General features: G+C 45.1%; 2 protein-coding genes across 9 annotated transcripts in view; one reads left to right on the top strand and one right to left on the bottom strand.

Moving 5' to 3' along the window:
* Positions 1–1,880: 1,880 nt before the first annotated feature.
* Msto1 (misato mitochondrial distribution and morphology regulator 1) lies at positions 1,881–6,322 on the top strand. Its single transcript, XM_003475380.5, has 14 exons — positions 1,881–2,037; positions 2,146–2,281; positions 2,663–2,732; positions 2,815–2,893; positions 3,218–3,269; positions 3,357–3,492; positions 3,629–3,746; positions 3,921–4,055; positions 4,174–4,326; positions 4,593–4,724; positions 4,798–4,982; positions 5,424–5,528; positions 5,615–5,727; positions 6,029–6,322. The coding sequence occupies exons 1-14, from the start codon at positions 1,954–1,956 to the stop codon at positions 6,241–6,243; spliced, it is 1,713 nt and encodes a 570-aa protein (XP_003475428.1). The 5' UTR covers positions 1,881–1,953; the 3' UTR covers positions 6,244–6,322.
* Positions 6,323–6,336: 14 nt separating this feature from the next.
* LOC100734653 (GON-4-like protein) overlaps positions 6,337–23,965 on the bottom strand; it is a 71,533-nt gene continuing 53,904 nt past the window's right edge. For 7 of the 8 annotated variants that reach the window (XM_013158734.3, XM_013158735.3, XM_063249579.1 and 4 more), the window contains 13 exons: positions 18,533–18,649; positions 16,537–18,150; positions 15,443–15,698; positions 14,457–14,641; positions 13,256–13,453; positions 11,382–11,525; positions 10,798–10,941; positions 10,581–10,700; positions 9,206–9,322; positions 8,277–8,484; positions 7,421–8,042; positions 7,237–7,339; positions 6,337–6,821 (listed from right to left, as the gene is read on the bottom strand). In XM_013158734.3, the coding sequence (XP_013014188.2) occupies positions 6,672–6,821; positions 7,237–7,339; positions 7,421–8,042; positions 8,277–8,484; positions 9,206–9,322; positions 10,581–10,700; positions 10,798–10,941; positions 11,382–11,525; positions 13,256–13,453; positions 14,457–14,641; positions 15,443–15,698; positions 16,537–18,150; positions 18,533–18,649 (3,978 nt within the window). In that variant the 3' untranslated portion in view covers positions 6,337–6,671. Of the gene's footprint in view, positions 6,822–6,909; positions 6,997–7,236; positions 7,340–7,420; positions 8,043–8,276; positions 8,485–9,205; positions 9,323–10,580; positions 10,701–10,797; positions 10,942–11,381; positions 11,526–13,255; positions 13,454–14,456; positions 14,642–15,442; positions 15,699–16,536; positions 18,151–18,532; positions 18,650–23,965 lie in introns of all 8 variants that reach the window. The other variant, XR_010047775.1, reaches the window with a different exon arrangement.

Here is a 23,965-nt window from a genome sequence, read left to right as displayed (position 1 = left end):
AGCTCTGTCTCAGAAAATAAATATAGGAGAACATCATCTTTAATTAGATAAACATTTCTTAGATATACCAAAGGTATTCATAATAGGAAATTTTAATTGTTAAGAGATTTGATAAATCAGACTTTGTCAAAGTGAAAACTTTCCCTCAAGATACCATTAAGAAGAAAAAACCTGGATGCAGGAAGCAAGTATCTGCAGAATAGACAGATTTGCATCATATAAAGGATTTATCAAACATAAAATATTGCCTTAAGATAACTTACAATTTATTGGGATCGTTTTGAGACAAGGTCTCGCTACATATGTCAGGCTAGGTTTGAATTCACTGTAGCCCAGGCTGGCCTCATCCTATTGAGTGTTAGAATTACAATTCTACCCCCATGCCTGGTAATAATTTACAATTTAAAAATGATCTGCATTTGCACTTGTAACTCAGTTACAGTTTACTCAGTAGGCTGACACAGGAGGATCACAAGTTCAAGTGGAGCCTGGACAATTTAGCAAGAACATGTCTCAAAATTGAAAATGAACAAAAGCTACCTGGCAGAATAGAAATTAAAAAACAAAATGAGCTGGGGGCATGGTGGAAGTGGAAGAATACTTGCCTAGCATGAGTGAGACCTTAGCTTCAACTCCCAACATCACAAAAACACAGTATTTGGAAAAATCAATATATACAACTATCCCCTGCATTACAGAAGACAAAGTGACTATAAAATTAAAAACTGTTCTTAAGAAGACCTCTTTAAGAAAATCAAAAGGCAAACCACCGTGGAAGAAGATATTTTTGACACATAACAACAATCAACACAAAAGGAGTCTGAACAAAAGGCATGAAATAAGCAATTCAGGAAGAGACTAAAAAGCTGACAAATGGGGCTCTCGACCTTGCTAATAGCCAAGAAAAGTAAGTCATTGAATATAAGTTTCAAATAGTGCCGCTTTTGGAACATCAGCTGATGTATTGTCAGTGACAATATAAATTGGTAAAGAATTTTTAGGAAATGTCTTTTTTTTTTTTTAATCAAATTCAAACATACCCAACCTCCGGATTGCAACAATTAACTTTCCTAAACCAGGCGAGGTGGCTCATGCCCTTAATCACAAGCACTCAAAAGACTGAAGCAGGAATGTGAGTTCAAGCCAGGCTGGGCTACATAGTGAGTTCAGGTTCTGGCCGAGCCAAACAGAAAAAAAAAAAAATACAAATAAAAACTCCTAGAAATATATGCATAGGCAAAGAAGGCAAATGTTTCAAAGGCTATTACTAGCAGAATTGGCCATTCTGCAGAACACATCATTTGGGATACAGTCATATAATGGACTGTTGTAGCATTAAAAACGAACAAGTATATGCCACAAAGAGACAATTATCACACCTGATAAAGGCACGAGCTCCACTTAGTAGGCTGATGTCTGTCGGACCTGACAGATGACTGCCCAGTCCATAGGGCTGAAGATCAAGATGGCTGTGACTTGGGAGAATCAGGAAGCTTTAAGGGATCTTGCTGGTTTTTTTTTCTTTTTTTTTTTTCCCCAACCTCCGGTATTGGGAATGGAACCCAAGACTTTCACCCTGAGCTGTACCTCCATCCCAGTAGTTTTTTCTAATCGGGCAGGTCGTGGCTGTGGAGTCTACTGAGAGCAAGCCAGCGCCGCCGGGAGGAGATCCAGTGTCACTAAAAGGTGACCTTTGAGAGGAGGGGACCTCCCCCATACCCCGCCCAGCAAGACAGCGGCTTGCAAGACTTTCGGCTCTGCCTTCGAAGCCCCACCCCTCGCGAGAATGAGGCGGAGTGGGAAGGACCTGCGAACCGTTTATCCAATTGGAAAGGATATGGCTGTAGACCAATAGGATGCAAAGTTAGGGGCCCGCCCACAAGCCTATTGAGCCAATCAGCTAGGAGCGGCTGGCCGACGTGATAGGCAATACCGCCTAGTAAGCTGCGCGGCATGGCGGGCTGGGCCCGAGAGGTGCTCACGCTGCAATTGGGACACTTTGCAGGTTTTGTGGGAGCACACTGGTGGAACCAGCAGGTGAGATCTCCACATAGTTGACCCAATGGACTCGTTCGGAATCTTGAGTCCTGTCGCTGTCCTGCCCCTATCGTACTCGAGTCTAGTTTGCCTTGTTTGCTTTCTCAGGATGCTGCGTTGGGCAGGGCCACGGATGCCATGGAGCCGTCGGGAGAGCTGTGCCCTGACGTCCTGTACCGAAGGGGCCGGACGCTGCATGGCCAGGAAACCTATACACCTCGACTCATCCTCATGGACCTGAAGGGTGAGGGTGGCAGACTCTGTAGCATCCTTTCACCTCAAGAGCCTCTAACCTTACTGGGCCGAGAGATGAAAAGATGAATGCTAACTCGGGAGATATGTTGGAGGCAGACTTTTCTGCTCAAGAGCCATCATGGGAATAGGCTAGAAATACGGAGATGCAGAACTGCCACGCTAGGACCTCCGGGTGTGACCGAGCTCTGGCAGCCAGGATGAAATCTGTTTTAGACACCGCCCCCCTGCCATGTATCTCCAGGAAAATTTCACAGTGCCAGCTGCTGGAGGAATGACAGCTGATTGTTAGGTGCATCCGCGGAAGACAAGTTTGAGGGCAGTAGAGGATACCCTAGGGTTTGACCTAGGGTTCCCTATTATTTCCTTACAGGCAGTCTGAGCTCCCTAAAAGAGGAAGGAGGACTCTACCGGGACAGACAGCTGGATACTGCAATAGCATGGTGTGTATTTGATGAGTGGAAGGGTTGGGAGACAGAATACTGTACATCTCATCATAGTGACAGTTTCTTGGATCTTTTTCAGGCAGGGCAAGCTCACCACACACAAAGAGGAGGAAGTCTACCCCAAGAATCCTTATCTCCAAGACTTTCAGAGTGCAGAGGTAAGGGCCTATACCCTGAGCCCTTTAACCCTGGCTAAAACCCAAGTGCCTCTACAAAGGACAAAGGAAAAGGACCACCTTAAAGTATTTTGGGAAGGATCACTTTTCCCAAGGACTGTGATGACCTAAAACAGACAAGAAGCTGCAACCATGTGTAGTGATACTAACTGTAATCCCAGCACTTGGGGGGCTAAGGCAAGAGGATCACTGTAAGTTCAAAGCCAGCATCAATTACATAGCAAGATGCAGTCTCAAAGAAAAACAAAGGAAAGAAGAGTTTGCAAGATTATGACCTGGAACTAAATTTTCCTTCACTCCTTCCAGGGAGTGCTTAGCAATGGTGTCTGGAGGATCAAATCCATCCCTAATGGCAAAGGTGAGACTTCTCTGATGCTGGAGACCTGGGAGTTATGGGTAGGAGCCTGAACAGGAAAAAGGTGCATCTCTTCTGCTTTATGTTCAGGTCCCCCACCAGTCACCAATGTTTCAAATCCAAAGCCACTTATCCCAGCGGGCAGCATCAAAGTCTGGTCAGACTTCCTCACAGTCCATCTTCATCCCCGGAGCATCTGTCTGATTCAGAAATACAACCATGAAGGGTATGGAGACTGGAGGCTGGGAGGCAGAGTTGAGGGCCCCACAAATTGCTCTTACAGCTATCTTTTCCCAAGAGATGGAGAAGTTGAGGTGGGAAGGGAGTTTAAAGTCGTGTCTTGGACTGTCTTTTTGTGGCAGAGAAACAGGTCGGCTGGAGGCTTTTGGCCAAGGAGAAAGTATCCTGAAGGAACCCAGATACCTGGAGGAGTTGGAGGACAGGCTGCATTTCTATGTGGAAGAATGTGACTACTTGCAGGTAAGTGTCTGACAAGACATACACTGGGCAGAACATACCTCCCCCTACCCCTACTGATTTTATTTTACTGTCTTTTTGAGACAGGGTTTCAGCCTCCTGAGTGTGGAGATTTACAGGCGTGTGCCACCACACCTGACCCCTCCTATTGATTTTTATACTTCCTCCCTTTTTCAGGGTTTCCAGATCCTGTGTGACTTGCATGATGGCTTCGCTGGAGTAAGCACCAAAACTGCAGAGCTGCTACAAGACGAGTATTCAGGGCGGGGCATAATAACCTGGGGCCTGCTGCCGGGTCCCTGTAATCTTGGAGTAAGTAAAACTTGGGGAAAAAGAATTCAGAATGAAAAAAAAAAAGAATTCAGAATGGAGAGGGAGAAATGAGAATACTATGGAAAAAGTAGCTTGACACAAAGTATTCTTTTACTAGGAACCACAGAAAAACATCTATCGTCTGTTAAACACAGTGTTTGGTCTGGTGCACCTGACTGCTTACAGCTCTTTCGTCTGTCCCTTATCCTTGAGTGGCAGCCTAGGCCTGCGTCCTCAACCACCTGTGAACTTTCCTTACCTGGACTATGACGTAAGGCTCTGCGCTTGTCTGGATTGCAGCTGGCCATGGGGCACTCCTAATGTTCCCCAACTCAGCCTTGGTTGGTGGCTGTTTTGAAGCTCTTTAGTTTGAATTCAGCTATGACATTAGCACCCTGGACCCCACTGTCCTGTGCTGTCCAGCCTTTGGCCAAACATACCATCACTTTATCTTTTAGTCCTCCACCATTACTGTTTTGTCTCAACACTTTCTTTTCCAGGTCTGGAAGCCTGAGTGCACTCATGTCCCCTTTACAGGCCACCCTACCCTTCCACTGCAGTGCCATCTTGGCCACAGCCCTGGATACAGTCACTGTTCCTTACCGCCTCCGTTCCTCCCCAGTTTCCATGGTTCGGCTGGCAGATATGCTGAGCTTCTCTGGGAAGAAGGTATGAAGTTTTGGGAGAGTTGAGGGCAGCACTGAGAAAAAGCTCTGTAACCTGATCTCCTCCTGATCTTTAGGTGGTGACAGCAGAAGCGATCATCCCCTTCCCTTGGATTCCAGGCCAGTCCCTTCCTGATACCCTTGTACAGCTTGAAGGAAACACTCCATGGACCCCACTGTCTGCATGTGGGGACACCTTTGGAACACGCTGCTATGCCCAGTCAGTGGTACTGAGGGGTATAGACAAAGCAAGTCATATTAGGTAAGAACTGTTGGTCCTTCTCTTTTTCTCCCAACATCCAGGCTTTCTAAGGACATTGCTCCCTCTCACCAATATCACCCTCATTTAAAAAAAGGAAAAAAGAAAAAGTGAGGTAGACAGCTCTGAACTTTCTGACTGTGCTAAAGCCCCATCTTATAAGAATGTAACAATTTGGGGGCTGGGGATTTAGCTCAGTGGCGTAAGCACCTACCTTGCAAGCAGGCGGTCGTGAGTTCGATCTCTCGTACCAATAAAAATGAAAAAGACAAAAAAAAGAATGTAACAATTTGCACCTTGCAATTCCAGCACTCAAGAGGCTGAGACAAGATCAGACTGAACTGTATAGCAAAACCCTGTCTTAAAAAGATAGAAAAAAATAGAAATTCTTAGCTCCTATTCAGGCTGTCACACAGTAAAGGTGGTTTGGCTTTGTTCCTGCAGTCAGCTCCCCTCAGGGACACCTCTGCCTTCCCAGCTCCATGCGTGCCCCACTGGGGAAGAAGTCTTAGCCCAGTATTTACAACAGCAGCAGCCTAGAGTAATAAGGTCAGTATAGCACTTGCTGTCACCTTTCTGAGATCCCAACCTCCCTTACCATCTCCTACACTTAACTGCCCTTCTTGGCCCCACAGTTCTTCCCATCTGCTGCTGGCGCCCTGCAGGGTGGACCCTCCCTACCCCCACTTTTTCTCCACAAGCTTTGGCCAGCAAGGTGTGGTCCCTGGCTGTCCTCTCAGGAGCACAGGTATGTAGGAGTTGAAGAGAACTAAGATTTCAAGCATGGAGAAGGGTTTTATGGGTTTTTCCTGGATTAAAAGTGATTTTTTTTTTATTTAAAAAAAAAAGTTCACATTTAAACGTCCCTTTATTCATCCCATGGCTCCTGAGTACCATTCCACTGGAGATTGGTATACTAAAGGGACTGCACACAGATTCACTGAGTGCACCTCACAGTCAGGCCTACCAAGCACCCACACTTCCCTGTGGGTTCCTACAAGAATCCCAGGCAAAATATAACCTAGCCTGCCTGACATTTCTCTCCACAGCTGTGCAGAGCATCCCAGTGTTTGGGGCCCTGCGTTCTTCTTCATCCTTGCACCAGACTCTGAGAGGCTTGGCTAAGGAGCTCACACAACTGGATCTGCGGCGCTGGGCCAGCTTTCTGGAGGCTGGGATGGAACAGGATGATGTGGAAGAGCTGTTACAGGAGCTGCACAGCCTGGCCCAGTGCTATCGGGAGAGTGACAGCCTCACAGGCTGAAGCTCCCCAGATGGGGACTTCATTTGCAATAAAAACCACTGGCTGCAGAGCCCAGTGTCCTCCGGCAGAGGAGCATAAATGTCTTGGACTGGCTACATGACACAGATGTTTATTACAGCTAGAGACACTGTATGGACCACAGAATAATAAATATGTACCATCTGACACAAAGGAGGGAGAGGGAGTAGAGCCCCACTCCCTCAATGACTATTTACACAGAGGAACTGGAAGGTCTTCGTAAGGTCTACCCTGAGAGGCACAGGACGCAGAGCCCTCAACCACCTCCACAATCACCTTGTCCTTGTCCTCGGCTCCACTCTAGTTCTTCATGCAGAGCTCAAGGACTGGACAGGGAAGGACAGCCACTGTGACTCTAGTGCAGGCTGCCTACAGAGCAGTCTTGAGCAGGTGACACGCACATCCCAGTCTCACTCATCCAGCTCTTCCTCAGAAAGCAGGTCCCCGTGGTCTGACAGCTGGTCTGTGTTGCTGGTACTGGTGGCATCATCCTCATCCTCAGAGCTTGCCTCACAGGACGTGTGGAAGAGCTGCATGAGTTCTCCAAAGCGGTGAGAGACCTAGCAAAGAAGAAAGGCTAGTTTACTGTTCAGAACCAGTAACACTGTGACATTTATTAGCACTGGGTACCAATTTGGAAAATCTTACTTATTCCACACAGTAATGCTGAGAGAGCTGTGTCCTGTTTATAGGTGAGGCACCCAAAGCCAAGTATTTTTCCCAAAGTCAGACTTCCTAAAATCAAAGACAATGGAAACTGGGAGCTTCTACCTCCCAATCTAACATCCTTTCTCCCACAACTACCAGCACCCAGAGGGGTTAAGCACTTCATTAAGTCAGTGTCTTGAACCTGTCAGCCCCATGTATTAATCTCTCACTGGACACCATCTATCCTTGTGTAGGCTGGCTCAGTTCTTTAGCCTTGGGGTACAGGCAAGCACGGTGCACCACACTCTCCCCTAATGTCTGACTCACCTCGGCTGGGGTCTTGTTTCCCAGCTGCTGAGAGATGCTGCTGAAAGTCTGCGGCTGTGCTCCTTGTTCCTGACACATCGTAAGAATCACACGGTCGGCTTCCCTGTAACCCACATATGATTAGCCCTTCAGAGCTGTACAGGTGTGACTGCTCTTCCCACAAACGTTCTACAATCTGACCCACCTGGTCCACAGGACGACCTTCTCCCCGGTGGAGCTGACCTTGCTATTATTTGCACACACTGTAGCTTCCGTGGCTTTTGGCTGCTGTTCCCCATCTGGACCCCTGACCTGCACTCCACTGTCTTTAGTTAGACTCCCTTTGGGAACTTGAGGAGATGTCTCGGAGGTGTTAATTCCCACAGATGGTTCATAGCCAGGGGACAGCCTATTTGCTCTCCTTGTCCCGGCTCTGCTCGAGGAGAGCCAGGTGTCTTGAGTGTCTGGATTCCTAGACACATGTCTCCTCCCAACACCTTTGGTCCTTGAGGAAGCAGGACTCAGGAAAGGAGCAGAGGGCTCCACAGTACCATGTGATGTCTCAGGCTGTGAGACATCCCAGACCAGCAAAGAGGCCTCTGAGTCACCCACTGCCTTGTATCCGTTCCTTTCTTTTTCGTGTCCAAGGGATGCACTGGTGGAGAGAACCTCAGGCCCAGCCTGGCTTCTCTGAACAGTGTGTGGTACAGCTGCAGTTGGGGCAGGGTGCTGAGGAGTCTCTGGTGTGGGAGACGGTGCACCCTCCAGGAGCCGTTCTGTAAGAGGTACTTCTTGAGGGGACGGCAACATGCTCTGCACTGTTGTTCCTGAGTAGGAGGAAAATAAGGATCTAAGGGCACGATAAGGGTGTAGAACTAAAAACTACCCTTAGTTCTGAGAGAGTCACTGGAGAGAAAATACTGGCTCAGTACAACAGGGTTTTCTATTGTCCCATCAACCAGAGGTACTCTGTCCATCCCTCAAAGGCTGTTCTTCAAGCCTGGCTGAGCACTCCCGAGTGAAAGCTGGGGCTGGCCCTGCCTGGTCACTGCAGCACTCACCGGGAACAGGCATCTCCTCCTTCTGGGTGGTCCTGCTGGTCTTCTGCAGAGCCTCAGTGCTCTCTCGTTCTTCCAGGGCTTCCTCCTCCACCAGCTCCTTTCCCTGCCCTGCTTCCTTTGTGCCGAGCACAGGACTGGCCTCTCCATGGGGGCTGCTGCTCACAGATTCCTGGGGCTCCTTGTGCTTGTAGGGTTTGCTGTCACAGACCTGTAGGGATGGCCTTCCGCATCAAGTCCTGTCCTGACCTACATCTCGGGGGTCATATTCTGTGCAGGCTCCAAGAATTCTGAATGTCCCACAGCAGGCAACCCCACTACTCTGAGGACTACAGTTTTGCTGCCAACCAACTGCATTCTAGAAAACGTGAATTACCTTTAGAGTCTGTTCTTCTAACACACGTTTATATTACTTAAAAACATACAAAAAAATCACCCTCTCCAATTCCAGAAAGCTTTACTCATGGAACTCTCTTTAAAAAGAAAAATCTGTTCTGTATTTCTTTTAAACTTCATAGGCTAGGGGATACAGCTTAGTAGCATAGGCACCTGCCTAGCAAACATGAGGTAATGAGTTCAATCCCCAGTACCAAAAAAGGAAAAAATAAATCACAGGCTAGATGTGGCACTGCACCCACCACATGTGATCCCAGTACTCAGAAGGCTAATGCAGGATTGCAGTGAATTAGAGGTCAGCCTGGGCTACATAGTAGGTTGGAAGCCAGCCTGAACTGCATAGTAAGAAACTGTCCCAAAAATCCAAAAATATAAATACGTACACTTACATGTTTACCACACTAGTTATATGTGTATAATCTTTCAAGAAGGCAAAAACCTGTGGTAGTAGATAACACGACCACCATGTCCTGAGGTCACCCCAGCTGCTGACACCCTCAGTCCCAGCAACCTGGGCACTGAGGCAAGTTCCTCACCTTGCTGCCACTACAGTGGCTACAATTTCTCCGTTTGCTCTTCTTCAGCTTGGAATCAGGACCCCCTTCATGGCAGGAACAGGCACAATCCTTGGCCCCATCTGGCCACTCAGTGTCCTATGAAGTATCTAAGCTTGATTAGTTGCCATTATTTTTAGTGCCAAGAAAGGAAGCTAACTTGCAAGCCATGGAAAGAAGCCCCTCCCAACACTTTCTTCCCTTTCTCTTACACATTCCCATTGCACTGCCTGGGGAAATCAATGGCCCAAACTCAATTAAAGCCTATTATGAATCCTAGAAAAAATCCCTGAACAGCTCAATGACAACTATGTCAATCGCCCAGAAATTCCAAGCAAAAGTCACCAGAAAGGTCGAGGTGAAGCTGATCTACTGAGTCATCTGTCTGGTTTCTTCTCCCTAGTGCCTTAACTCTCTGCTCTCCTCCAAACCTCTTAAGAGAAGACTGTGTGCACACAGAAGGCTGATCAGTGATGCTGTGTCAGAGGCCCAAGACATAAGTTACGGTGAAGAAGTTAAAGCAGAGAGGTTAAGTAAGTTGCCTGAGGTTGTTCTACAATGAAGCAGTTTCTCCACAGAAGAGTAAGATACATAGTAAAGAAACATGTGTTTAAAGTACTTTTGAAGAACAGTCAGTTTGATCAGATTTGCAAGCTGGATGGATTATCTGGGTTCACGTACCAACACTGCCAATTGTTAAATGTGGCCCTATCAAAGCCTCTCTGCACTTCAGCTACTTTGTAAAATGTAAACAATAATCTCTCCAAACCAAGTGTGGTGACTGTAATCCTAGCACTCAGGAGGCTAAAGCAGGAGGATGGTCTTGAGTTGAAGATTACCTGTGCTAAATAGTGAGACTTTGCCTCAAGGAGAAAAAAAAAATGACCACCAGAAGTTTAGCTCAGCAGCACAAGTGCCTGCCTCATGAACACCAGGTTGTGAGTTCAATTCCTGGTACCAAACACATACACACACACATCATTTCACAGCATTAGAGTGCAAACTTAAAAAAAAAAAAAAACAGAACTGAGAGTTAATAAACAGTGTAAAAGACTTCTAAGCAATGCTGACATTTGATAACATGGCCAAGTATTAGCTGCTGTCATCATGATTGCAGGAATCTTTGGTACTTCTCTCATGAATAAAGACCAAGAGTTAGAAAACAGCCCTGGGCTAGGGAGAAAAGGAAAAGCCACCTTCTAGCAAGGGACTCCTGGGTCTCAATGTGTCTACACAGTGTTCCCCAGGTTCAGTGTGTCCACAGGAGTCGACATCTGGATGGTTTTTCCTAAACCCAGAGAAACGTTTAAGAAGAAACTTAGGCTTGATTTATGAGAAACTCAAAAGCTTGGCATACCTTATCATGATTTTGAACCCCAACCTCTTTTCTTCTCTTGTTCTTTGAGGCTGTGGGTATCTTGGGTGGTTCTTCTTCCTCTTCCACATCAGGCAGTGCCACTTCTTCGAAGCCATCAAACTAGGGAGGAGTTAGTGCCAGTGAACACAGACTCCAAGCTGATACCTCCCATGAGTGGCCTTCCCCTGAACACCCTGCTGCAACTCAGGGCCTGTACCTCGTACTCTTTCTCTTCAGTCCAATTTATCTCTTCAAAGTCACCCATACGGCTTGCTGCTGGACGCAGATGGTCAAAGAAGATGGAGAATTCATCCTGTAGGTGATCGTGGCCCTTGAGGAGCTGCCACATCTGTGTCTTGAGCTGAGGAGAGTGGTTGAGACAACAATGACATCTCCAGAGATTCTCAAGGCTATAAATCAAAGCAATTATATACACTGCCAAATTCTGCTCTCCATAACAGAATTCTCAAAACTGATCTCTGCTTTTTGCCAGCTACAGGCAGAGGTATGAATGGCAGATCTGATTCCTGATGAAACTGCTTCCCAAGCAGAGCTAAGAGGCTGGGCCTTCCCAGGTCTCAGTACCACCTTACATCACGTTGGTTGGTCCTCAGGACTGGGATGCAGATTTGACCCTTCCCTAGCTCTGCTTTATGCTATAAGTAATGCTAAAAAGTCATTTCCTCCTTTTCTTCCAGGAGCCCTGACACGCAAAAGCCAAGGGTATAAGACAGATTAAGGGGACAAAGAAAAAAGGGTCAGAGGCCCAAATGACAGAAAGCAGATGGAAGCAAAGAATACCTCTGTGATCTCGTGAGGAATGCAGTCTGCACAACCCTGGAGGACTTTGATAATCTTCTGGTGGTGTGAGGGGTTTTCTGCAAAGCAAATCTCAAGCTGCCGAAGGAACTTGCGACTCTTCTCAAAAGCCTGCTGCTCCTCAAACTACCAGAGGAAAGAAGGCAAAAAAGGAGTCATCTACAAAGAGAGTGGCACTTAAGGATAAGAACTAAGAACATGGAGACATGAGATTGGCAGGACCCTATTTAAAACTTTAGCATCCATCAACCTTGGGTCCCAAGAAATCTAAAATTTGTAAGGAAGATTCAAAAGTTGTGAGTATCTCAAACTGTTCATGTTTTCTGGATTGAAAATAAAGATACACAAAACTCACGTGAATACCCACTCCTATAAGAAGATAGGCACTATATGTATTGCTTACCCATTGTCATTTGGCCTAATCCTAATCTAACCCTAATTGTAAGCCCTCAGAACATCCCACTATTCCCTTTTATCATTATGAGAAAAAGTCCAAGACAGATGGGACAGCTCTGGTGTCTGGATTCCTATTCAACATTTGAAACAAAAAAAAGCTGCCACCATGGCCTTTCCAGATCACTGTGTGTCAAATGGTGCATGCCCAATCCTGCACCCAACTTACAACTCTCCAACCCTGTTTTGTTGTTTTTTTTTTTTTTTTTTATTGATACCAGGGATTGAACTCATGACCTCATGCTTGTCAGGTAGGCACTCACGGTGCTTAGCTAAATCCCCAGCCCCTCAAGCCTCTTTTCTACTTTAGTTTTCTTTTCTTTTTTTTTGGTACCAGAGATAGAACTCATGACCTCACACTTAGCAGGCAAGTGCTTGTGCCACTGAGCTAAATCTCTTGCCCTCCACTTTAGTTTTCTATAAAGCCCTATCAACACAAAGCACATATATATACAAATATGTATATATAATATATACAAATATGTATATATAATATATACTGTTTATTCCATAATCTATAGATTACATACTACGTAATTTTACATATTAACACCTAACTCCTTGAATGCAGGGAATTTCACCTAGTACAAGGGACTGAACACAGTGCCTTCACACAGAACTATATCCCCCAGTCCTTTTCTTATTTTTGATTCATTTATTTTTTTTCTACTTGGGATTAAACTCATGACCTCATGCTTTCCAGGCTTGTGCTGCTGAGCTAAATCCTTTGCTCTTATTTTTCTTTTGACACAGGGATTATATTGCTAAATTGCCCAGGCTGGGTTCAAACTGTATGCTCCTTCTGTCTCGGCCTCCCAAGTGCTGTGATTACAAGTATGCGCCACTACACCCAGCCCTAGCTTTTCTAATTGCTGTACTGCTAGCACTTGTCTGACACTGTGCCTGAAATTCAACAAGTATTTACTAAAGGAATGCCTATTTTATACCAGAGAGGCACAGAGCAACTAAGGAAGGTCTCAAGGGCAAATAACACTCCCTCACTTGCCACAGAAAGAAAATGGGGCATGTTGGGCAAAGGTGGCACATGCCTGCAAGTCCAGCACATGGGGAAGCTGAGGCAAGAGACTGATGTTCAGGCTCAGTCCAGGCAACCCAGCAAAAGCCTGTTCAAAAAATGCGGGATAGGGTGATGGGATGTAGTTCAATGTGAATGCCCTGCATTCAACATGAATTTGTAGGGAGGCAAGCCAAAGGAAGAGAGGAAAACCAGAGAAGAGGGCTGGGAAGAACACCACCTGAAAAGACAACTCTTACCACCTTGGGGAGACGGGCAGGAAAAACCTGTCAAGAGGCAGTCAGGCTCCTGAAGTCTTAGTTAACTTCATTCAACTTGTTTCCCTCTGACCCAGGAATTCTGTGTGCTATTTTACCCATTTACTTACTAATCCACAGGCCAGAGCTTGCTCAGGTAAGAGGAAAGCAGCAAAGTCCTTTAACAACTGAGGCCAGTCTTGGAGCAGAATCTGCAGGCTTTTATAGAGATCCACAGCTGTTTGCCTCTGAGAACTGGACTCAAATTCATAGAGGACCTGAAGGAAGTCTTCATACTTCCCAGGGATGTGCTGTAGGGCTTCTCGTACCTAAACAGGAAGACTTCCTATCATTAGTACCCTTTGTTTGAGCAAAAGCACAAAGGAAAAGGAGGAGTCATGGCCAAAGAGTTCCAAGAACTACCCATCAAGGACTCCCAAAAAGGCTTCCTATCTAATGGTTACCAGAAGACGTGGGTAAGAAAGTAGAGCTGTTTTCTGCTAACAGGATTTGGGACCACAGAAAGAATTTGATTTTGGGACCACAGTGAAATGAAGTATTTCAAGATAGTCCAATTCAATGATACATAATACATAAATCCAGGATGTTAGTAAGATATTAAGTAATCAAACAAAAGTTGTCATTGCTAGTATTTCAGTTTACCAGTAGGATGAAGGAACATGCTGGCTGCCAAGAGAAGAGGCAGCTACCCAGAACAAGACTAGACACAGAAAGGTTCTGTTTGTTTGTTTGTTTGTTTGTTTGGAGACAGGGTCTCGCTATGCAGTTCAGGCTGGCCTTAAGCTCACTTTGTAGCCCAGGCTGGTCTCGAACTCACAACGATCCTCCTGCCTCAGCCTCCTGAGTGCTGGGATTATAGGCCTGAGCCACCACGCCTGGCCACAGGAAGGTTCTGAGATTAACATTTTCCCCAGTGTCCCAGTAGTCCCTGTCCTAGCACCTATGGCCTCATTGGCCCATCAATGAAGTCATGACCTCCCACTGACACAGAGTATCCCCTTTCCCCAATCTCCAGGCAAGAAAGATTCTAGGGTGCTCACCATCAACCCATGTAGGATGAACTCTGTCTTTTTATGATTCTCTTGAAGAATTCTTTTTGTAATTTTGGCCAAGCTAAGGCACAGCTAGACAGCCTATGTCAGTTTGAAAATCAGATGTTTGTTTTCTTTTGGCATTGCTGGGGCTGAGCCCATAGCCATGCCTCACTACTAAGCTATACCCTCAGTCCCACACTTTATTTTTAAAACACCTCTGGGGGAGAAGCAGCCTTATTCATAAAGTCTGGCAGTTACAGAAGCAGCATTTGCCTACCCTGGTCAGATAAGCTTGGGCAAAGGCCAAGTCCTTCTGCTCCCTGAGTGGATCCCGCTCGAGAATGTCCTCGTCATACAGCAACAGCAGCTTGGAGGTGTCCTTGCTAGCCCGAGCCCGACTTCCACGCTTGCTGCGAGCTCGGTGGTTGTTCCGACTCTTTCCAGTAGCTTTGATGCTCTCTCCTTGGAGTACATGTAAAAAAATTATTTTTTGGCCCTGTAATCCCAATTCCTTCCATCTTTCCCACCACACACAGCACCCCATGTAATCCTAGTCCATGTCATATAACAACTCAAGAGAAGAGTGAGAGGAACTTGATAGGAAAGCTAAGCTTCTCACATCAGATCAGCTCCACACAGAGCCTACAGTAGTACAGTTACATTATATGGGATTACAAGGTTGCCAAATGACCAATGCATCCCGAGAGAGGCAGTCTGAAAAGTGCAGTTTTGGGCTGGGGATTTAGCTCAGCGGCATAAGCACCTGCCTTGCAGGCAGGCGGTCCTGAGTTCGATCCCCAGAACTGATAAAAAAAAAAGTGTGGTCTTATGTTAGACCTACAAAGTATGACGTCCTTTTCTTTTTTGGGGGGAAACTATGTCTTGATAAGGAGCATTGTTTTCTGAAATAAACACAGATCAACCCCATGCATGATAGACAAGGCAAGATCCAATATGCAAATCCTGAACAGGCTAGTACCAATTGAGCAGCTGATGAGGATCAAATTAAACTTCTTTTTTGGTGCCAGGGATCAAACTCGTGACCTCACATTTGCCAGGCAGTCACTTTTGCCCCTGAGCTAAATTCCCAGCCCCAAATTAAACGTTTTCAAGCCTCTCTTTTCTGCAAAGGCACCTTTAAGCATATGTTTGGGAAAGGGAGGCTGCAGGGAAGATTCAGAGGATTCGGTCTAGACTGCCCAGCCAGTGTGTAAGCTGACTACTGTGCAAACCTGCCCCTTAGCACACACTAGCTACATTCACCTGGTGAGATTCGGCATGACTCTACTTCAGGAGCAGCCTTGGGGGACACCAAGGGGGAAGCGAGCTTCTCAGCAGTGTCTGCAACTGGGTCATCAGTCATCTCATCCTCTTTCTGCAGGCTTTCCACTCCTTCTGCTTCTTCTTCCTCTTCTTCTTCTGGCTCAGAATTCTCCTCCTGGGAATTCTCTTCCTCAGATTCACCCTCCTGACTCATGCGCCTTTCAGATGCCAGCCAAGTCAGTTTCTCCATTGTTTCCTGAAAACTCCCAGGGAATGCTCATAAGCTACCCTTAGTAGCTCAAAAAGAATCCTAATGCTTGGTGCTATATCAAGAGGATCTGAGGTTCAGCCATTACCCCCTGGGAGATGGGGGCCTAGGAGTTTTTGTTTTGTTTGGGTCCTTCAAACAGGCTCTTGCTATGCAGTTAAGGCTAGCCTTGAACTCGCTATATAGCCCAGGCTGGCCTTGAACCCACAGAAATCTTCCTGCTTCAGCTTCCTGAGTGCTATTACAGGAATGTACCACTACACACAGCCCCAGGAGCTTTTTAAAATGTTCATGTATAACACATTTTTTGTCACAGCCTATACCTCTGAGCTATTCTTTTTCCTTTTCTGCAGTGCTAGGAATTGAACTCATGTCCTCACGCATGTTAGGCAAGTGTTTTATTGCCAAGCTATACTCCCAGCCTCAAGGAATTATTTTTTTAAAGCACTTACAAGTTTGCAAGACAATGCAATTTAATCCTTAAATGAGTCTAACTCAAATATAATAGGTACAATTTTACCCTTCCCCTCTCATTTTACATTAATGCCAAAATTATGTCACATAAGGCACACGAAAGTTCAACACAAATGCTATTAGGAACATGTCTTGTAGAGCAAGTAAGGCAGCAGATGATTACAGATGTGGTGATACATGCTTGTTATCTCAGCACTTGGGAGGCTGAGACAGGAGGATTGCCATGAGTATGGCCAGCCTCAACTGCATAGCAACACTTTGTCTCAAAAAAATAACAACAACAACAAAAATGAGGCAGATGGTAGATCAGTAAGTTAAACATCCCCAAAATAGTTGAAATAGCTCCTCTTACCTGAAGCTCAGGTACAGAAAGCACAGATTCCTCAGATGCTGATGACATCTCATCTTCTTCATCCTGGGTGAGGTCATCAAAGTCCTCTTCTTCCTCTTCCTCAGGTCCATCCTTCTCTCCTCCAACATCTGGCCCTGCTGGGGTCCCCACTGATTGACCATCAACACTAGATGCCTCTTCAGCCTTCCCCAGGGGACTGCTTAGGACCATCTCAGGCTCAACAGAAGACAGAGCATTCCTTGGGGAGTCTTTGCTCACATCCCCAACTGCATTTCCCTCAGCAGGAGACTCTTGAGAAGCTGCAGAGGTGTGAGTTGGCTGACTCCTCTCCTCCTTCTGCAGGATTGATTGCTTTTTTAACGCTCTAGCACTGCTCAACTCCTCTCGTGGGGAGCCAGTGTCCCGTTCTACAAACCATTCCTTTTTTATTTCATCACAAATGTGCTGCTCAGGTGACCCACTGGAGATCACCTCCCCAGGGTCTTCAGGTTCCATCTTGACAACTTCCTTTAAATCCCCAGAGGAAGACTTCAGAAATCCCTGGAAACCTTGAGGCAGTGGCTCCAGACCTTGTCTCCCCTCCTCTGTTTCCACAATCATCCGACCACAACCACTGTTTTCTGACAATCCTACCTGGTTTTCTCTACTGGCTGCCAGAGACCTGGGGCTGTGTTCCTCTTTGGGAAAGACAGGAACACAGAGAGGAGTTATTTCCTGAGGTTCTAATTTGGGTTCTAAGCTTTGAAAGGCATTTTTTCCTTCAGCCAAAGGACAACCAATGTCCACATTCACTTGAGCCTTATCTTCAGGAGTAGAAGACACAGAGAGATTCACAGCATTACTAGAAACAATTAAGGGTGGGATGGAGGAGGCCACAAGGGGCTGGCTCAGTGGACAGGAAAAGGAAGTGGGGTTAACCAGGAGGGTGGTGATGGGAATGGTCTGAGGGCTCGGGGCCACTGCTGCATTGACGGGTTGGATCACGTTACAACCACTGCCCAGGCTCACAACCTTCACAGTGGTGGCCGGAACAGTGAAGATAACAGGTGCAGAGTGGATTAGGGGGGCAGGTTTGGGACAAGGAAAGGTCTTGGCTCCCTTTTTTCTTGAGGGTTTCCGCCTCACACATGGCTTTCGAAACCTAGAAGGGCCAAGTGAGGGCAGCATTACCTTGGGCACAGGGGCAGAGGAGAGGATAGTCTGGGACTCAGACAGAGGGAAGCTGGTCCTGACCTCAGGGGGCACAGCAGACAGTGGTGCCGGTGACTCAAAGCTATCTTCACCACTGACCCCCAATGGAGGGACTCCAGGAACAGTTTGCAAGACAGTAGCAGGCTGAATCAACTGTGGAATCCGGACCACCATTTTGTTAGGAGGAACTGATGACCGCTTCTGTCTCCAAGTCTTCCTGGGAAAACGGTTAGCAACAGGCTTCAACTTCAGCACCACCCCTTTGGGCAACAGCAATGGATACCGAGTCTCACTCCCCAGTTCTGATCTGGCTTTTTCTAGGCCTTGGTCTGTACTGATCTCGGTGGTCACAGTCTCATTTCCCACCTCCCTGGCACCATCAGCTATGTGCCGCAGCTCGTCCTGGATGGATGGCAGACTGGCCTGTTGGGAACAAGAACATTCTGATCCAGCTCATGTCAGATTTAGGGTAAAGAATAGGGCTTTCTAGAGTATAGAAAACTTTCCAAGACAGTCTTAAGGGATCTTTTCACAAATGTTTTCCTGTATAACCAATTAGTATATAGACCATATATAATTATGTGTTCTTCTCAGAATTTCCTACAGGAAACTATCATTCTACCTACTATTTGAAAAGGCTGTAGAATCACCAGGGGCATGGACAAAAAAGGGAAGAAGAGTAGATAAGGAAGATTTCTGAAGTCCTATCCTACTGCTATAGCACAAGAAGCTTCTAGAGGCCCTTGAGTTCCCAACAACATTTTCAGTGAGCTACCTCCTGCAGACTCTGAAGAAGAGGTTGTACCTTTAACCAGAAAGGGAGCCGATGCTCTTCCCTCTCGATAGGAGGCTTCCACTGATGGGGCTGGACCTCTTCACAGCACTTTAACAGAACTGGCAGCTGTTTGGTCTTCTTATAAAACTGATCATGAAGAAATAAAGCATGAGTTATATTCCAAGGCTGGGGATTCAGCTCAGCGGCACAAGCACTTGCCTGGTAAGCACAATATTGTGAGTTTGATCCCCAATACCAAAAAAAAAAGTTACATTCCAGAAATACTGCCCATCATGCTGGAGAATGAAATGGGTAGTCTCTCTGTCTTTCACACAAACTTGTATGTTGAATGTTGTATATTTCCAATTAAAATAATCTCTAATTAGTAAAGATTTCAGAATCTTTTATCTTCTGTCCATCCCTATTCTGCCTGCAGAAAAATAAAAAGTAAAACAGGAGGCAGATGGTCAGAGTCCTCCTCCTCTCAGATTTGCTCCTGTTCTACAATTGCAAGATGGTACAGGCATTCTGCTTTTTTGTTTGTTTTTGGTGCTAGGGATTGAATTCATGACCCAGAGCTTGCCAGACACTTATGCCACTGAGCTAAATAACCAGCCCTAATTTTTTTTTTTTTTTTTTTTGCTTTTTTTTTTCCAATCAATACCAGGGATCGAACTCACGACTGCACGCTTGCAAGGCAGGCGCTTATGCCGCTGAGCTAAATCTCCAGCCCCTTTTTTTTAATCAATTAAGAAATCAAATTCAATTGCAAGATTTATAATAGTTGAGTGTTTCTGCTATTTTCAAGTTTTACGGAAAAGTAGACTGCATTTCAGAATCAGCTCTATGGATGACTTCTTACTTTCTTCTTTATTTTTTTCCTTTATGAGATGTATAAATAATGAAAAGTTTTAGGAAACCACAATTTATAATACAGCAATTTGGCAGCTGGCCCTCATTTAAAAGTCATTTTCCGGGGGCTGGGGATTTAGCTCAGCGGCATAAGTGCCTGCCTTGCAAGCAGGCAGTCGCGAGTTCAAACCCCGGTACCGATAAAAAGGAAAAAGACAAAAAAAAAAAAGTCATTTTCCTTTCTATGTGTACAAATCATTTTAATACTAGGTCTCATCATGTAGTTTAAACTGGCCTTTAACTATGTAGCCCAAGCTTTCTGGAACTCATGGGAATCCTCTTGCCTCAGCCTCCCAAATGCTAGCATAACAGATATGTGGTACCACACCTGGCAGAAAAAAATTTTTAAATGACTATTTTAGCACTCAGAGGGAAAAACTGGCATGTTAGTATGTTTATGTACGTGGAATTTGGTTTGGTTTGGCTTTTTTGTGTTGTTTTTTTCACCCAGGGTCTCCCTATGCAGTTCAAACTGGCCTTGAGCTCGTGAGTAAACCCATGCTGGTCTTGAATTTGGAATGATTCTCCTGCCTCAGCCTCCCAAGTGCTGGGATTACAGGCATGAGCCACCATGTTTTGGTTTGGTTGGGGTTTTCTTGTTTTTGTTTGTGTTTTTTGTGAAACAGTGTTTTACTATGCAGCTTGGTTTTGGTTTGGTTTTTTTTTGAGACAGTGTTTCGCTATACAGTTCAGGCTGGCCTTGAACTCATAGTGATCCTCTTGCCTCAGCCTACTGAAGGCTGAGAGTACAGGCATGCACCACTATGTCCAGCTGGAATATTATTTATTTGTTTGTTTGTTTGTTTTGGTAATGGGGATGGAACTCATGACCAACCAACCTTGCATTTGCAAGGCAGGTGCTTATGCCACTGAGCTAAATCCCCCAACCCATGTACTCTGGCTTTAAAACTCTTCCATAAAGTGAGGAAAACACAAAAATTTCACTTTCTAAACCGATTAATAATAACCACTGTGCACTTGGGCTGGGTATTTAGCTCAGTACTACACCAAGCAAGCACGAGATCCTGAGTTCGATGATCCCCATACCAAAAATAATAATAATAACCATTGATAATAATAGTAACCACTGATACTACGTATTTTTCTTCATTTTAAAAGACTAATAAAACCCATTAGACATGCAAGGCAGGAACATCTATGCGGGCTTTAGATCTCAGCCACCTGCCAGTACACAGGTGAACCACAAAGGCAAGGGGGAAAATGGCTGGTGAAGCAGCCAGAACAAAAATATATTCTTAGTATTCTACCATCTCTCAGGTCTACCTGTCATGTTTGCTTTAAAACACAAAGGCACTAAACAAGGTGGCCAACACCTGAAGCCCAGCACTGTAGGAGGCTGATGGGGGAGGATCATGAGTTAGAGCCTAGACAAACTGTTAGTAATCCCAGCACACAGGAGACCAAGTCAGGAGGACTGCAAACTAGAGATCAGCCCTGAGGATACACAGTGAGATGGAGACCAGCCTTGAATCAGCAAAATGCTATCTAAAAAAGAAAAGGAAAGGGAATATTTGCCTTAAGCCACTGCAAGCTACTAACAATAAGCATCCAGTCACTCAGCATATGTTGAGTACTTCCTATAAAACATAGCAGTGGTCACAAGCTAAGCATAAACAAAAGAGAAACACTTCCTGCTCTCAAAGAGCAGACCAGTGGGAAAAATAGTCAAGCGGACTATAACCTTCTACATTTGTTTGTAAAATTACAAAGATGTGTATAAAAAAATGAGACACAACTCAAATTTGAACAAAAGATTTTTCTGAAGGAAGTATAACTAAAAATGAATCTTAGAAATTGCTGTACAAGGTAGGAGAAAACAGAATAAACTAAAATCAAAACCATAAATGTGTTTGAGCTTGACCTGGAGCCCTAGGCATGGTGACACACTCCTGTAATCCCAACACACAGAGGCTGAAGTAGGAGAATCACTTTGAGCTTGAGGCCAGCCTGGGGTACACAGTGAGTTCAGGGCAAGTCTGAGCTACATAATAAGACCCTGTCTCAAGTCCTGCTCCCCCAAAAAGCAACTAGACAGAAAAAAAAAATCTGCTTGTAAAAAAAATAATATCAAGATAGACATGATGGCACATGCCTGTAATCCCAGCAGCCTTCCCAGAAGTAGCAGCTTTGGTTCTCTAATTCTCGCATGAGGTTTGTTCAAAAAGGTGAGATGATATTATAGTGAGGAATGGCCAAAGTGTGTTGGCTGCTAGCAGTTACATAGGGTCAACAGTGTTGTTTGTTTATTCCTTCATTCATTTGAGACAAGCTCTCAGGTTGGCCTTGAACTCATTATGTAGCTTAGGATGGCCTCGAATTCATTCCAACCCTTCTCCCACAGGAGTGTACCACTACACCTAGCACAACAATATTTCTCATGATATGATTTGTAGAAGTTGAGTCAAAACGGAGGAGGCAGGAAATGTGGCAATGTAAAGGCCAAAGTTGTGAGGTCTCAATTACAGACACCAGTGAATAAAATACTGTATTAATCCAGCAATAAGAAAATCCAGAAGTAAGCAGAAAATGAACACTGAGGATGTGTGACTACAGACTGTGGTGCTGATCAAGCCAAAGTCAAGCATGAGACCCAGCTCTGTGGATTGAGAAAATAGCATGACAGTCATGCCATGTACAAAGACAAGTATCACACGAAGGGAACTGAGGAGGGGCATCTGCCCTTGGTGATGGTATCAGCAGCAACAACTGAAGAGCCACAGAACCAGACAGAAATTCAGTTTGATAGGGAAAAGCTGACAGTTCCTTTAAGGAGTCAGCTACACTGAGCTGAAACTCAAGAGAAAAATCTGGACTAAAAATACAGATGCGAACATCATCAGAAGACAGGTGATATTGAAAACTAAGGCTGTGCCTGAGACTGTACACTACAAATCCACTGGGGAGCACTGACATTTCAGAAGACAGCAGAAAAGACACTGGAACAATTTCAAGACCATGAATAGTTCAAAGGTAAACTTTGTTTCTCAGCAATGTCCCTCAGAAGACTACTTATATGTTCCACTAAAATAAATAGTTGGACATATGGTGCACACATGTAACTCCAGGACTTGAGAGACTGAGCAGGTGCATTGGTGAAAGTCTGAGGCCACTCTGTGTTATACAATGAGTCCAAGGTCAGTATGACTATACAGCAAGATTCTATCTCAAAAAACCAAAACTAAGTAAATAAAATAAGGAAGTTATGCAAATAAAAAGGCGTAGAGGTCAGAAAATAAGAGGATCCAAAACAAAGGAGAGATAAAGGCAGCCCCAGGATGATAATTAAGTAACATGTTCAAGGAGCAATTACTTCAAAACAACAATATACCTATAACTCTTAAACACTGGAAGGAGACTTAGGAAATTCAAGTAAACTTTACTGCTGATCTAGTAAGAAGTACCTAAGACCAAGCATTCCACCCCAATGCAATCATTAACTCTAAGAGAAACAAAATGCTCAGCAGGAAACACAAAGTATCATATAGGTAATATTATACTGGGATGAGCATTTATAGCCTGCAGAACAGTAAAAAGATTGGAGAAAGCTCACTACTCAGCATCCAAAGAACAATGGTGGTGCACACCTGTAATTCCAGCACTCAGGGGGCTAAGGCAGAAGAATCGCCACAAGTTTGAGGCCATCACAGGTTGCACAGGGAATTCAAAGCCCACCTGGGCTCAGTGAGACACTGTCTCCAAAAAAAGGGCAACTATAAGCATGCTAGCTAAACATGAAAGTAAACGCACTATCCCCCCAAAAATGCTGAATAGCAAGAAAAGGTGAAATAATGATTTTTTCATACCAAGCTCAGAATTTGACTCTTTAAAGTTTATGTATCTGGAACAGTGAGGCAGGAAAATCACAAGTTTGAACCTAGCCTGCCCAAGTTAGTAACTCAGTGAAACCCACTCTCAAAATTTAAAAAAAGAGGAGGTCAGGGGATAGATGGAAGGGATGCAGGGAGGGAGAGAGGAAGGAAAGAAGGAAGCAAGCAAGCCAAGAAAGAAGGAGAAAATTTAAGAAAAGGACTGGAGATGTAGATCAGTGTGTCACTGTGGAGGCTCTGGGATCAATCTCTAGCACTACCAAAAAAATGAATACTGTGTGACTGATATAATATCTAAATAAAGAAGCATTAAGCTGGATGTAATGATGCATGCCTGTAATCCCAGCACTGAAAAGGTGGAGGCAGGAGGATCATTGTGAATTCAAGGCCAGCCTGCTGGACTACATAGTGAGACCCGTCTCAAAAAAAGGTAAAGAATGAGAAGCCTTAGGGGCTGGGGATTTAGCTCAGCTGCATAAGCGCCTGCCTTACAGGCAGGCAGTCATGAGTTCGATCCCCGGTACCAATAAAAAGCAAAAGGACAAAAAAAAAAAAAAAAGAATGAAAAGCCTCTATGACTAGAAGAAACCAAGAATTTGTAATACCTTGTAGGACTTGAACAATTTCACTTATAGGGGAATTATCCATAAGACAGAAAGAGGATGAAGATAACCTAGAGGAAAACAATGCACAAATAGCCTTG

The sequence above is a fragment of the Cavia porcellus genome, unplaced genomic scaffold (assembly GCF_034190915.1).
Source record: "Cavia porcellus strain 051 isolate PalLab524CR breed Dunkin Hartley unplaced genomic scaffold, mCavPor4.1 scaffold_6, whole genome shotgun sequence".
In the NCBI taxonomy this organism is placed as follows: domain Eukaryota; kingdom Metazoa; phylum Chordata; class Mammalia; order Rodentia; family Caviidae; genus Cavia; species Cavia porcellus.
The sequence above is the reverse complement of the archived record's forward strand: the minus strand, read 5'-3'. Positions and strand labels throughout refer to the sequence as shown.

Bases quoted from the DNA above. Each gene is read 5' to 3' on its own strand.
- Msto1 (XM_003475380.5), top strand. From the start codon at position 1,954: ATGGCGGGCTGGGCCCGAGAGGTGCTCACGCTGCAATTGGGACACTTT. The intron at 4,056-4,173 runs GTAAGTAAAACT...TTCTTTTACTAG, and splicing joins CGGGTCCCTGTAATCTTGGA to GAACCACAGAAAAACATCTA. The intron at 4,725-4,797 runs GTATGAAGTTTT...CCTGATCTTTAG, and splicing joins TGAGCTTCTCTGGGAAGAAG to GTGGTGACAGCAGAAGCGAT.